Source organism: Cryptomeria japonica, chromosome 6, assembly GCF_030272615.1.
Source record: "Cryptomeria japonica chromosome 6, Sugi_1.0, whole genome shotgun sequence".
NCBI lineage: Eukaryota > Viridiplantae > Streptophyta > Pinopsida > Cupressales > Cupressaceae > Cryptomeria > Cryptomeria japonica.
In genome coordinates, this window is record NC_081410.1 from 104,902,282 (window position 1) to 104,915,621 (window position 13,340).

The 13,340-nt window shown below is 33.1% G+C and overlaps 1 protein-coding gene across 1 annotated transcript; it reads left to right on the forward strand.

Annotated features, from left to right (window-relative positions):
* The first annotated feature begins 3,805 nt into the window (after positions 1-3,805).
* Positions 3,806-4,992, forward strand: LOC131030560 (uncharacterized). The gene is made up of 2 exons (XM_057961423.2): positions 3,806-4,471; positions 4,664-4,992. The coding sequence occupies exons 1-2, from the start codon at positions 4,333-4,335 to the stop codon at positions 4,876-4,878; spliced, it is 354 nt and encodes a 117-aa protein (XP_057817406.2). The 5' UTR covers positions 3,806-4,332; the 3' UTR covers positions 4,879-4,992.
* Positions 4,993-13,340: the final 8,348 nt, after the last annotated feature.

Below are 13,340 nucleotides of genomic sequence, written 5' to 3' on the forward strand. Positions count from 1 at the left end.
TGCATTTCAAACCTCCACAACATAGTTTCAAGATACTTCCTTTGGTTTAGCCACATAATTAGTCCTATCCCTATATATCATCATACCAAATATGTATCTAGAAAATCCTAAGTTTTTCATGTCAAATTCACTAAATAAATGAGTTTTTTTTTTTAATAAAAATCTTTATTATCTCCAATGGTTATCATAGCACCAACATATAAAATAATAATTAGAATGCACTAGGATCATTTACCTATTATAAGTATACATAAAGATCAGTAATATTTCTTGGAAAATATTTTTTCCACTAGCTATACTTTTATATCTCTCAAGTGATCCATCTAATATAAAGTTATTCTTGAAAACAAACTTATATCCTACGAGTTTCCTACCCTTAGGAGGATCAACTAAATCTCAAGTCTTACATCATTTCAATGTCATGATCTCCTATTTTGTGACATTTTTCCAATGTTTTTTCTCTTTGCAAGTGGGAGTATCTTCCATAGAACTAGGTTTACTATTATTACAAGTACGAGAACAATCACAACAAAAACTAGTGGACTATACCTATTAGGTGATATCTTCTATCTTGTAGACCTTCTCACAATTATTAGTGAATAGTTTCCTACCACCTTTATATCTTTCTCTTATTCAGGGTTGGTGCCAAATGCACTTGCAACCTATTCTACCAAACTATCTTGTTCACTTTAAAATTGAGTTTCATATAGATTGCATTGCTCTAGTTTCTTTCAAAGTACACCCTTTCCATCTTATTCTCCTTTGACTATTCTTCCCTAAATGAAACTCTAAGTTACCTAAATGTAACATCCCTTGAGTAGAGAACCTTCAAGAGTTTTTTGATTCCAAATTTTCTAGCCTTTAACATTAACAAATAAAAGTATCAATTATAATCTCCATTCTTCCCCTTAGATATTCTCCTAACAACTAGAGAATAAGGAGAATTATCATCCATGGAGTTCATCCTAATTTCCCCACTTAAAAAAACGACAACAACATTTTCTAGTTTGAGTGACAACATTATTGTTGATATACATCAATGCCAAGTTTTCTTGTGATATTGTAATACGTTAGACTTGTTCTCTTCATCCATATTGATGTGAGTTGACTAAATATCATATTAAATATATTCAAGTGATTAGTTTCTAAGTCTCCCTCCCTCATTTTTAGAGAATACAAATGCTTTCTCAATAAAAGTTTATTAACTAGAATCTTAAACTATTATAGTATACACATCTTCTTCCATAATGCATTTGTACTTTTCTTCTTAGACACATACATTAAGATATAATAGATAACACACATAATCAAATAGTCCTTTTTTCTTTCTTATCTTATTTTACCCATTCTTCATCTAACTTACCTAAGAGTTTAGTCAATAAATATAGTGTAATCCATTATTCTCTTTACATTAGGAGGTCTTCCATATTCAACTTTCATATTAATTATAATTTTTTTCTATTGAATCTTTCGATTTTAGACCTCAATTTTCCAACAAAAACAAAATTAAAATTTTTTGGCCTCAATGTGCTAGGAAAAAAAATAATTTTTTTTTTCTTTCTCACAAATATATTCTAGTGTAGACCTAATTATACGCAAACTAGAACAAACCAATTGTTCTAGGGTTTACTACCACACACGCTAGGATTTGAGCTCCTAAAGAAATTGTATCTACCTAATAAACTCCTCGTAATCTAATGCCAAAATTTGTGGATTCATACCCCTATTGTAAACAATTGATGAACTAAGATGAAGGAAACTTAAGACCATGTATTCAAAAAATAATTAACAACACGTAAAATATACCAAACACATACAAAATCAATGGAATAGAATGCAACCACAAGATTACACAAGAATCAAATATTTACATGGGAAATCCTTATAGGAGAAATCCTACCACCAAAATAATTTCACAATTATACTATTCATAATTAATAAATATTCAGTTCAAAAAGGTCTTTAATAGAGTACATCCATCTATAACATACTGCTTTTACAACCACTATAGTTTTTGAAACCAAAAAATGTTCAATCTAGTGCTATCAATGAACTTGTACAATTATCCAATCTTGAACTTTTCCCAAGGGTTGATACACATAGATGAATGCACAAAAAAAAAAAAACCATCTAATTGTCCAATCAATTAAGGAATATCAAGAGCCATTCAACTATAATCCAACCATATTATGGTGTCATACCACATATATCACCAAGTATTACATGTCTCCATATGAATGACCACCTTGTATCCATAGTTGTTACCACACACTATGAATTAATAATTACAACCTTAATGTTGTCAATATACACATATTTCTAGTATAGTCACCATTACCAACTCCTCACTTGTAGTAACGCATACAAATACAAATTTATTTTTGATTTCTTGTGATACCTTGTTTCATCTTCTAGAATATTCTCGTGCTTTTAAAGTGTACCACATGTACTCCATCTTTCTTGTAAGTTTTCTTGCATCACTCTTCATGATTCTAGCAAAAAATCATTTTTGTAGTTAGTTTTGATTTTTCATTCTAAATTACAAGTACAATAGTTGTCACAATAACCCACATGTAAACAAACCATGTATGTTCCACACTAAAACATACCACCACAACATCACCACTTGTAAGCCACCATATATTTCAAGTACCACAATACCTAAAATTCATTGCATTTCACTACATTATACTCTAGATAAACTCTTTCTACAAAGAATATCTATAAGTGAATATCACCTAGGTCCCAAAATGAATCATATCACCTGGATTGAGAGTGTAAAACATCACTCATGAAAAAAAAAATAGCTACGTATTTAAATTAATATAGATTTTGTAATTTCTTCTAGAAAGATTTTGTAATTAAAATAGATTTTGTAGCTTCTTAAAAGAATTTAAACTTAATCATGTGGAGATCAAAACAAAGAAATTGGATGGAAGAGCTTATTTAACTATATTTACACATGTTTATAAACCTCCTCCTTTCTTTGTATTTAGACTATATACCTCTTTTTATATCCTATTCTTACATAGTCTTCTCTTTTGAAAATCTTAATTTTGCAATGCATTTATGTTATTTTCTTTGCATGGTCCTATGGTCTTTTTATTACTAATACAATTAATATAAGTTTATTAAAAAAATAAAAGAGATAAGAGATAAAAGAAAGAAATGAAACAAAGATTTATTAGTTGGTTTTGTTTTAAAATTAAATTTTATAATTTTATAAATAAAAAAATGCTTAAAGATAAATTAATTTTCATATTTAATATTTGGGGTTCTTCTCATAGTGTGTTGGTTAAGTGGTAGATTTGTGCCTTTACTAATCCAAATTTCAACCAATGTTTTGTCAGATTTATTATGAAATTAAATAATTTACCAAAATATCATCAAAAATCAAATCTCACTGAAAATTAGAAGAAAAAAAATATAAATTATTTTTTCAAAATTGATGCATCCCCCAAAATAATAAAGTCTTATATTTAATATTATTATGTAATATAACTGATAAAAAGATCATTTAAATTAGATACATCTTAAATAAATAAATAAGATATTTTCCTTAGATTTAATATTGCCACAAAGCCTTCAAAGTCCTTTTGACGTCTCATAATCAGTCTACATGCAAATCTGGTATTAGAGATCTACGTGCCACCTGAGTCCAAGAGCAAAACTAGTATATAGTCCAAAATCTACACTGTTAAACTTTATGAGCAAATAATAAATAAACATCATTACAATAGAATATTGAATATCCAGCTGTGAATGACCATTGAAATGCTTCAAGTTTTAAACAGCATCCCTGAAATTCATTAAAATAACAGGCCTGCAACAGGCAACATACAATTTATATGAGAAATAAAGATAAGGATAAGAATTTTAAATTTCAGAATAATGCAAAAGATTCTTTTGATAGGCATTATCTTGAAGATGTGGGGCACTTATTATTATTTCAATGAAAGTTTTAAGACTGGCCTGAACCATTCAAACTAGCTAACCATTTTAAAACCCATTTTAGATTCCTGTAGTTGCAGCCCTTCACTAGCTTCCATCCATAACCTAAAAAATTCTTCACAGATAATGTGGATTCAATCAATATTGAATGATTTCTTCAAGGCCATAAAGTGAGGGGCATGAAAAACTTGTCAAATTATGACAATTTTAAAAAAATAATTCAAAACTATGGTGGTGGCATCTTCTGTCATCACAGATCCCAATTATATACAATGTCTAATCTGCATTACTCGGTTGTTAAAGCTTTGGTTGGGTTGTCTCTGTATCATATATTCTTATTCTTCTTCAACAATCTTTGCTTGAGATTTAGTGCTCTGTACAATGGATATAATTAGAATTAGACCCATAATCCTTCTTGTTGTGATGCTTTTGGCCTTTCAAACACCCATCTGTAATGGAGGAAGGTTCAGGCTTCAAAGCTCTTTAGTTTTCCACTTTCAGCATGGACTGCATAGACTTGGTAAGATCAGTGAATCATTTTTTAATTATTGTTTTGTTTTTGAATTAGTATGATTTTGTTTACATCAATGTTACGGATCACATTTTGTGATCCATTATCAGAATGAGAGTGAGAATGGTATGAATGAAATATATCAAAGATTTTATGCAAAATCGACTGATCCGACGAGATGATTTTTTTTGGTATGTTTAGAAGCAGTTTATGCAAGGACTGAGAGCAATGGGAATATAGAATATGGCCTTAGAACTGATGAATTATTGAAAGGAAATGAAGAAAATGGGATTGCTGAGGAAGAAGAAGAGGAGGAGGAGGAGAGAAGATATGAGAGAAAAGTTTATCCCGCTGATAAACTTTTGCAGACCAACAAAGCAGATGGAACAGTATCTTACATACTGGGTGGTTATTAAACCAGAATGTGAGGATTAATGAAAGTGTATGGATTTCTAATATATGGACTTTTGTTTATACCTTTTATTCAGCCTTTCCCACAATTAAGGCTTTGCATTTTTATCAATGGATTTTACACAGTTTTTTTTTGTATATCTTGTATAATTTCAATGGCTTGATATTCTTTCAGCTTATTGCAATGTAGCAGAGCTTGTAAATTGTTCCTAGTTTAGAATTTTGATCCTTAGATCTTATTTGGTGTATGATTTGAGTGTATTCTTTTCACAATTTGTGAGTTCATATTAAGAAAATCATTCTCATTCATTTTCTTTTGAGTTATGGAGTATGTTATGTAGTGAGAAATACATTGAGATTCATTATGAGTTTGAACATGGTTCAATTTCAATTCAGTGCTATCTTAAGTTTCCTGACACCATCAAAGTATAAACTAATTAGGATACAGCCTTGAGAAGGAAAATAAACATCCCTCCCCTATAGAGGATGCATAAGTAAAACCAGTATTCAGCATTGATGCAATAGATGTACATAAATTAAGTGTTTTAGAAAATAGTAGATATATAGTAAAAAAATTCCAATAGATGATAATAGATGATATGATATGATTCATCAATTGCAAATACTCATTTTTGTATGTTCTTGTAATGGGTTGACATTTAAGTTTAACTTCTTGCACGTCAAAGTTGTTTGGTTCCCCTAGTTTGTATTTTTCTAGATCACTTCTTTGGTCTTTATTAGTTTATCTCCATGCCTTTTGTGTCTTAATGTCTTTCTCTCTAGCTTTTCTAGCTTTAACATTAATTGGTTTTGCCTAATATGGTGAAAATGTCATTGTAACTCAAGGGCCACCATGATGATTTCACTTTCAACATGACAATATTGCAGCCAATTTGACAATTTCGAAATCATTGTGGCTATGACATGTGGTAGTTTCACTTGATGTAAGAATTGTCATAGTCTTCCCCTTCCAAATTTTCTACACTTGAAACTCCCTTTCCTACTCCTAGCATCTTTGCAACCCCTACCCTTCACCCCCTAGCATTTCTTAAACTCATTTTGTATTTGTTTTCATAGATCCTCTAATTAAGCACAAAGAAACTTTGCCATTTTCTTTTTTGCTTATTCTAGATCTACAAACTTTGATTGAACTTTTCTCATCCTTCATCTCACACCAAACTCTATGTCCATGTAAGATTGGTTGGATGACTAGTTGCATGAGAGAGGCAAAATTAAGGATTTTCTCTTGAGGAACAATTTGTCTTTTTCACTAAATCTAGCCCCAACTCTCTTAGGACAAGGATACCAAGTTATATTTTTGTTTATTGTAGTATTTTCTTTGTTTGTTAGTGATTTAGTTTGTTATAATTAGTTTTTAGTATAGTCCACATTAGTTTATGCTAGACATGTGCTCTCTTTAGCACATAATCACATGTTTTTTGTGTTTCCTTTTTATCCTATAAAGCTAGATTTTGTATGTTCTTTGATTGATTGTATTAATTTTAAACTCTACGATATTCCAAGCCCATCTAACTAGCTTCAACCTCTTCGAAAAGAACTGTGCTACCATCAAGGACTCTACACATCTCTTTATCCATCATAATTAGTTTGTTTTAGACCTTATCCCTTGGTTTTTCCTTTTTCTTCCATCTTCTAGAAACCCTTCGCTATAATTAGGAAGTCATTAAGAGTATTAGGAATCCTTCTAGTGTAATTGCACACTTTTAAAGCACTTACATATATAGGAATCTTATTTCTAGACCTCATTACATTATTCTTGGCTTACTAGGACCCTATAAATGCTTAGTACACATTGCTTTGTTATAATGTAGCCTTGCAAATACTTTTTGCTCACTATTTGATTCTATTTATTATCTACACTACCTTGATTGTCATTGTTTGAGCATCATAGATCATCAACCCACTTTTTTAAGGACCCAATCTTGAATTTACGCACCACATACCCATCATAAATGCTTAATTATTCCTTGTCATAGGTGTTGTAGAGAAATATACTACTTATTTGTGGTACATCTATTGTGTTTAATCCTTATTGAGCATTCTTAAAACTATTATACTTATTGTCCCTACTCATAATATCTCTCAATTTGTGCTCAAACATTACAAAATAATCCTTATCACATTTATTCATATATTGTTTTTATGCAAGCATTTTTTTTCTATATCATAATGACCTTGAAAAGAAAAAATATTAGAAAACATTAAAAAAACCAAAAGCATCTAGTGTAGAACCACTTGTATCCCCACACTTTCATGTGCCTTGGTATCTAATTCAACATCATTGAGGAGTTTGGAGATGATGAATTTCTTGCTTCTACCTTCTTTATTCTTGTCCTTAAGCAACTAGACATGCTCAAAGAATAATTAACTACTTCTTCACTGTTGACTTTGAGACTCACTTCTTTGCTTACATGTAGATTCAATCACATTTGAGTAGTGCTTCCTATCCATATTTTTCTACATGTTGTTTAGGTGTAGGAAATATTTCTACCCATTCATTTAAAAGGAACCCCTTTATACCTACTCCTTCAAGTACAACTCTAGCCTTCTTAGGAAATCTAGAGGCCTAAAGAGAAACACCAACCTTATGCTTATGCCTTCCTCAATCATATTTTGCTTTGTGTGGCTTTTGGTCAAGAACTAGCATGATTTATTTTGTTTGACAACACAACATGATTAAGCAACAACATAATACTAATACCACCTAACTAGTTTCTAAGTGTGGTGGCAGGGATTCCCCATTTCTTTATTGCACTTATTGTTGAGATTTCATTCTCCTCAATGCATTTAAGAGTTGGATCCATGTCCTCTTTGGTTCACTCCCATTGCACTGCAATCTTCTTGGTTCTAGAGTAGTTGATATAGGAGCATCCCGAAGAACTAGAGACCAAACCTACAAGAGGAAGTGTGTTAAACTTTTCCAAACCTTGTGGAGCCTATTCAGTGTGTCACATAGTGGATATGGGACTACACAATCTTTAGATGGGTTCGCACCCATCCACATCTAGTTTTGAACCTTCAAGAATCTGGGGTTGACACACATGTTACACTAAAAATTAGACCTAGGAACCAATGAAGGTCGACATGGATCATTTATAGTGTTTGGATCTAATATATATACAATTTAAAACTCTTGAGAGGGTCATCCATATTTAGAGAACAATAGTTAGGGCAAGGTAGATTTATAAGACTTTTGTTTTAGTATTTTCTCTGTAATAAGTCTATGGCGGCTTGAGCGCCAACATGTCGGCTAATGGGTCAAATGCATTTGACATGTGAGGACCTATAGGCATGTAAGAATTTTATCATACTCTATAAAGTATTCTATATAGTTCGTATTTTTGTTTTGCATTCATTTTTAATTATATATTGTATCAAGTGGTATTAGAGTGAGATTTGAGTCCTATGGAAGTGTGTGTTATGAAATGATCTTGTTGTAGATAGATCACTGACTAGAGGCATGTTGTGGGTGTTGTCAACAAAATATTGAATTGAGGTAGTTGTAACTAGATCGCCAAATTGAGGCAGTCACAGCTAGAGTCAAAGGATAGATATCGTCAAGAAGGATGCCAATAATGGCCAATGTTACTAGAAGGGTAGAAAAGATGATGGATATGATGAGAACCATGAAGAACTAGCTGGATGCCATGGAAGGGGATCTAGAGAAAGGGCATAAACCCAAGACTAGAGGAGGAAAGTGATGATGAGGAGCCAAGGATATAAGATCAGGGATAAGAAATCCAAGAAGAGGAAGAATCATATCAAATCAAAACGATGAAGGCTATCAGCAAGATCGAGAAAAGAGTGATGATTGAAATTTTGAGTTATGTCGAAAGCTTGAATCTGGTGGAGCTAATTGATTAGATAAATGAGTTGCAAGAATACTTCGAATATGAGGAGATTGAATATCCAAAGTGAATAAGGTTTGACAAAACCAAGTTGAAAGGGCATGCTACCATTTTTTGGAAGGAAGTGAAGTTGGATAGAAACCATGGAGGGAAGGATAAAATCACAAAATGGGAAAGGATGGTGGTGAAAGTAAAAGTCAATTTATACTAGGGGATTAAGAGCTAGAATTGTTGAAGAAACTTCATAACTTGCGACAAAAGGAGTATAACAAAGAATTCCACAAGATGATCATCACTACTAGACATAATGAAGTTGAAAGAGGGAAGGTGGTACAATACATAAATAGCCTTAGAACCAACATTTATGAGTAATTAAACCTAATTTGGATGACCACCATGGGTTAATCTTATCAATTCCCACTGAAGGTGTCAGAAAAGATTCGTGGGAGATCAGAGTGGATGTTAGGAAGTAGAAATTAGAGTTCTGGAAGGATGGACACAACACACTCAAAGAAGATCTTACACTGAGAAAAAAAAAGGAATGATCCATTTCTATAAGGAGGAGAGAAGGCCCAGGGAAGACTTACATCTCAACTAGAAGGAAATAGAAGGATATCATTGTGATGATGGATACAAAAGGAATGAGAGGAGATTTGATCAGTGCCCATTTTGGGGAACCCATTTTAAGTGTAGGGAAGTCAAACATCATTCCTTTGAATGGCACCAAGGAAGCACATAGGAAGCCAAGAGATTTCAGATCCAGGAATACCTATGTTAAGAAGGAGTAGGACAAATCATATGTGTCTATGGGACATCTAGAAAAGGGAGAGTAATTGGTCATGAGGACAATTCTCTTGCAAATAGAGATCATAGATGAACCAACTCAAAGGAGGGGCCTATTTTAGACAAGATGCAATTTGAGAGGCAAGTATTGTAAGGTTATCATTGACAACAATAGTTGATGAGCCGAAATAATGGCTATGTTTTGATAGATTTTTGTCATAGAATTCCTTCTTATTTCTTGTGTCTGGATAATATTTGGGTTAGAATACTTTCCTAGTTGATGCCTTTTTAAGTATTTTTGGAATTGGTTATCATATACCTAAGGTTGTTATATAATGATTTCTAAATGGTTCATCTATACAAATTATCTAAACCAATCTTAGAATGTGGTTTAATATATGTTATGTTAACATTAGTAGATACACATGCTTTTGTGCACGCTAACACCATGATGCAGGGTCAGCCAAGAAGAAAGAAAGACTAAGCTGGCGGTTAAAAGGAACATCAACATGCTGCTACGATGTAGACCTGGTCAAAGTAAAGCAACATTGAAGAAGATCATAACCACTTGATCGCTTCCTCAACAGAGTGGTTTGTGGGACATTCATAATTGTTCTTAGTGGATCTTAAATCCAGGAAGGAAATTGTGCTATATCTTCTCAACTATAGGACATATGTTGTTTTGTTTTCCTGTCGACTTCTTCTTTAGTATAATAAACCTGTTCGCCTATTCTGTTGGAATGTGGGTTGATCAGTTAGGAATCTATTATAAGTTTCCTTATAAATAAAAAGTCTCTATCTCCTCTCGAGGACACAGAACAACCATAGAATTTGTAATATCCAACTTTCAGACTTACGTATTTTGCAGTCAATTGGGAATAAAGAAGTCAATGTCATTTTGAGCTTACTAGTTGCAATCTAAGAATTCTGGATATACTCACTCAATGGGGCCCACTTGGTGAGTAGTCCTTTGTGTTTTTCAGTTAATTTCCATCTCACAATAGTTGTTGTTTTGGCATTTAACTGTTCTTGCAGCCATTGGAAATAGTTCCCGTGCCTGTTCCTACAGCCACAGTGGGCAGAGTAGTTCCTATCCACTAGCCAGAACCTTATCATTTGGTAGCAGTTGCTTAAAGTTACTTTCGGTTGTAAGTTCTGATTACGTATTAGTCCATTATGTTTTTGCACATTTATTTCGAATAATTTCCTTTCCTGCAGTAGGATAGAATGGTTGTGATTTGAACTTAGTGCACATATAGTGTTGGCAAATTTCAATTTTATGTCCTTGGTCAATAAAGTAAATGAGACTTTGCTATAGGAAAGCTAGTTGTTCAGTAAGGATGTCCAATCCCTGAATTGAGTTTTTATAACCTAGTCATCATTCTAGTTGTGAGGACCAACAATAGTATTGACTATTTGGTTTAAGAGGAGATAGTGTAGAAGTTGAACCTAAAGATGATTAAACCCCCAAACTCGTATCAAATTTCTTGGATTCAAGATGATCACAAGATTCTGGTAAGTGAGTAGTGTCTTGTTAGTTTTCACATTGGTTTATATATATAAGGGTGAAGTGTTGTGTGATATCATGTTAATGGATGCATGCCATTATTGTCTGGGAGACCTTGATAGTATGAATGGGAAGAAGAATACATATGTTGTAACTATGAATGGGAAGAAACACACCCTAATTCCCTAAGATGAAGAACATAAAAAAGTAGTGTGTGGTAGTGTGAGGATCTGTTTGGTGGATGGGAGGAAGTTTCTAGATGGATTGAAGCATGAGAAAAACCTATTTTGCACTAATTCCTAGAAGATGCAATAATAAGGATGTTGAAAGCACCAACATAAAAGGAGTGGAAATACTATAGAATGAGGTTGTGGAGTTGCTTGAATAATACCAAGATATCAAGAGTTGGAAAGTATTCCAAAATGATTGCCACCAATCTAGAGTATCAATCATCACATAAACCTTATATCAAGGGAAAGTTTTCCTAACAAAGTAGTGCACCAAATAAATTTGATGGACAATGTTAAGTTGAATAGACAAGTATATGAATTGTTGGAGAAAGGATTGATTTGGGAAAGACCAAACCCATGTACGGTACTTGCTATCCTAGCAACAAAGAAAGAAAGAGAATAGAGGATGTGTACTAACTCAAGAGCCATCAATAAGATCACAATTAAGTACCAATTTCTTATGTCGAGGATGTATGACATAATGTATTGTTTGAGCGGTGACAAAGTATTTCACCAACATTGACCTCAAGAGTGGGTACCATTATATCAGAATCCAAGAGGGTGATGAATGGAAGATTTCATTTAAGACCAATGAAGGACTAGATATGAGTGGTTGGCAATGCCTTTTGGACTCACTAATGCACCAAGCACATTCATGTGATCGATAAATAAAGTGTTGAAGGAATTCCTAGCTAAGTTTCTCATTATTTATCTAGATAAAGTTTTGAATTTCAACAGAACAAGAGAAGAACATATCTAGCAGATCAAAAAATTATTCCAATGGCTAAGGGAAGACAATCTATTTTTTATATTAAAAAGCAACAAAACAATGGAATTAACCCTGTATACAAATCACCTATGGGCAGCATAAAAGAAAGACAAAAAATCAAGGGCGTTGACCCTTTACAAACTTGGGTTGAACATGCCATTAACAATAGGTGGGAAGACCACTATTAAAAAAAGGCCAAACAAACCTTTAATATAACACTAGCAGAAAGATAGGATCTCATCTCAAGAGTGGGAAGAAACATGCACAACTTTACTTGAAAGAGTTTGGGGGGCGGGGAGTATTACCTTTTCACCTACAACAAACAACAATCGGGAAATACTACTATTAGGAATATCATTACCAATAGAATCAAGGGGGGCGAGAACCTCTTAGATTGTTTGTCAACACCTAGAACAAACTATTGGTACAAATCAGGGGCAAACTATTTCTACAAAATAGGAGCAATAGGAGTAAGAACCTTAGGTCCAATGAAGGCCACATCAATGGGAGGGAAGAGAATTTTTTGATCAACATCAAGAAGTGCAATTTTATGAGGATAAGACTCGTGTATTTGGGGTTTATGATCTTTGCAAGAGATTGAAGATAGATCTAGAGAAGGCAAGAGAAATTGCGGAGTGGCCTACATCGATAGACATTGGGGAGGTAAGATCTTTTTATGGTTTGTAAAGCTTTTATCATAAGTTCATAGGAATTTTAGCACCATTTGCACACCAATAACAAAGACAATGAGGGGAGATCAGAATGAGTTCAAGTGGATGTTCAAATCACAAATAATTTTTGAATTACTATTTAGCAAAAGGTGATAGAGAAATTGTTACTAGCCTTACCGCATTTCAACAAGTTCTTTTAGGTAGATTGTGATGCTATTAGCAACGCTATAGGAGTGGTTTTGAGCCAAGAGGGAAGGCCATTTTCTTATTTTAAGTGTAAAGTTGAATGATGCCCAAAGAAGGTATTTAGTGCATGATTAGGAGATTTGTGCTATGGTTCACGCTTTGAGGAAATGGAGACACTAATTGCTACCAAAGAAATTTGTATTCTATATTGACCATCAAGCCCTCTAGTACTTGAACAATCGAGGAAAGTTAAACTAGAGACATATGCAATGGGTAGAGTTCATGTAGAGTTACACATTTAACCTAAAACACAAAAGTGGGAAGTCAAACGAGGTTGCAAATGCACTCAACATAAGAAGAAATTTGATGATGCATATGGAAGTGACAATGATGGGAATTGAAACATTTGTATGAAGATAATGTTGACTTTGTGGAGACTTGGAAGGCAAGTA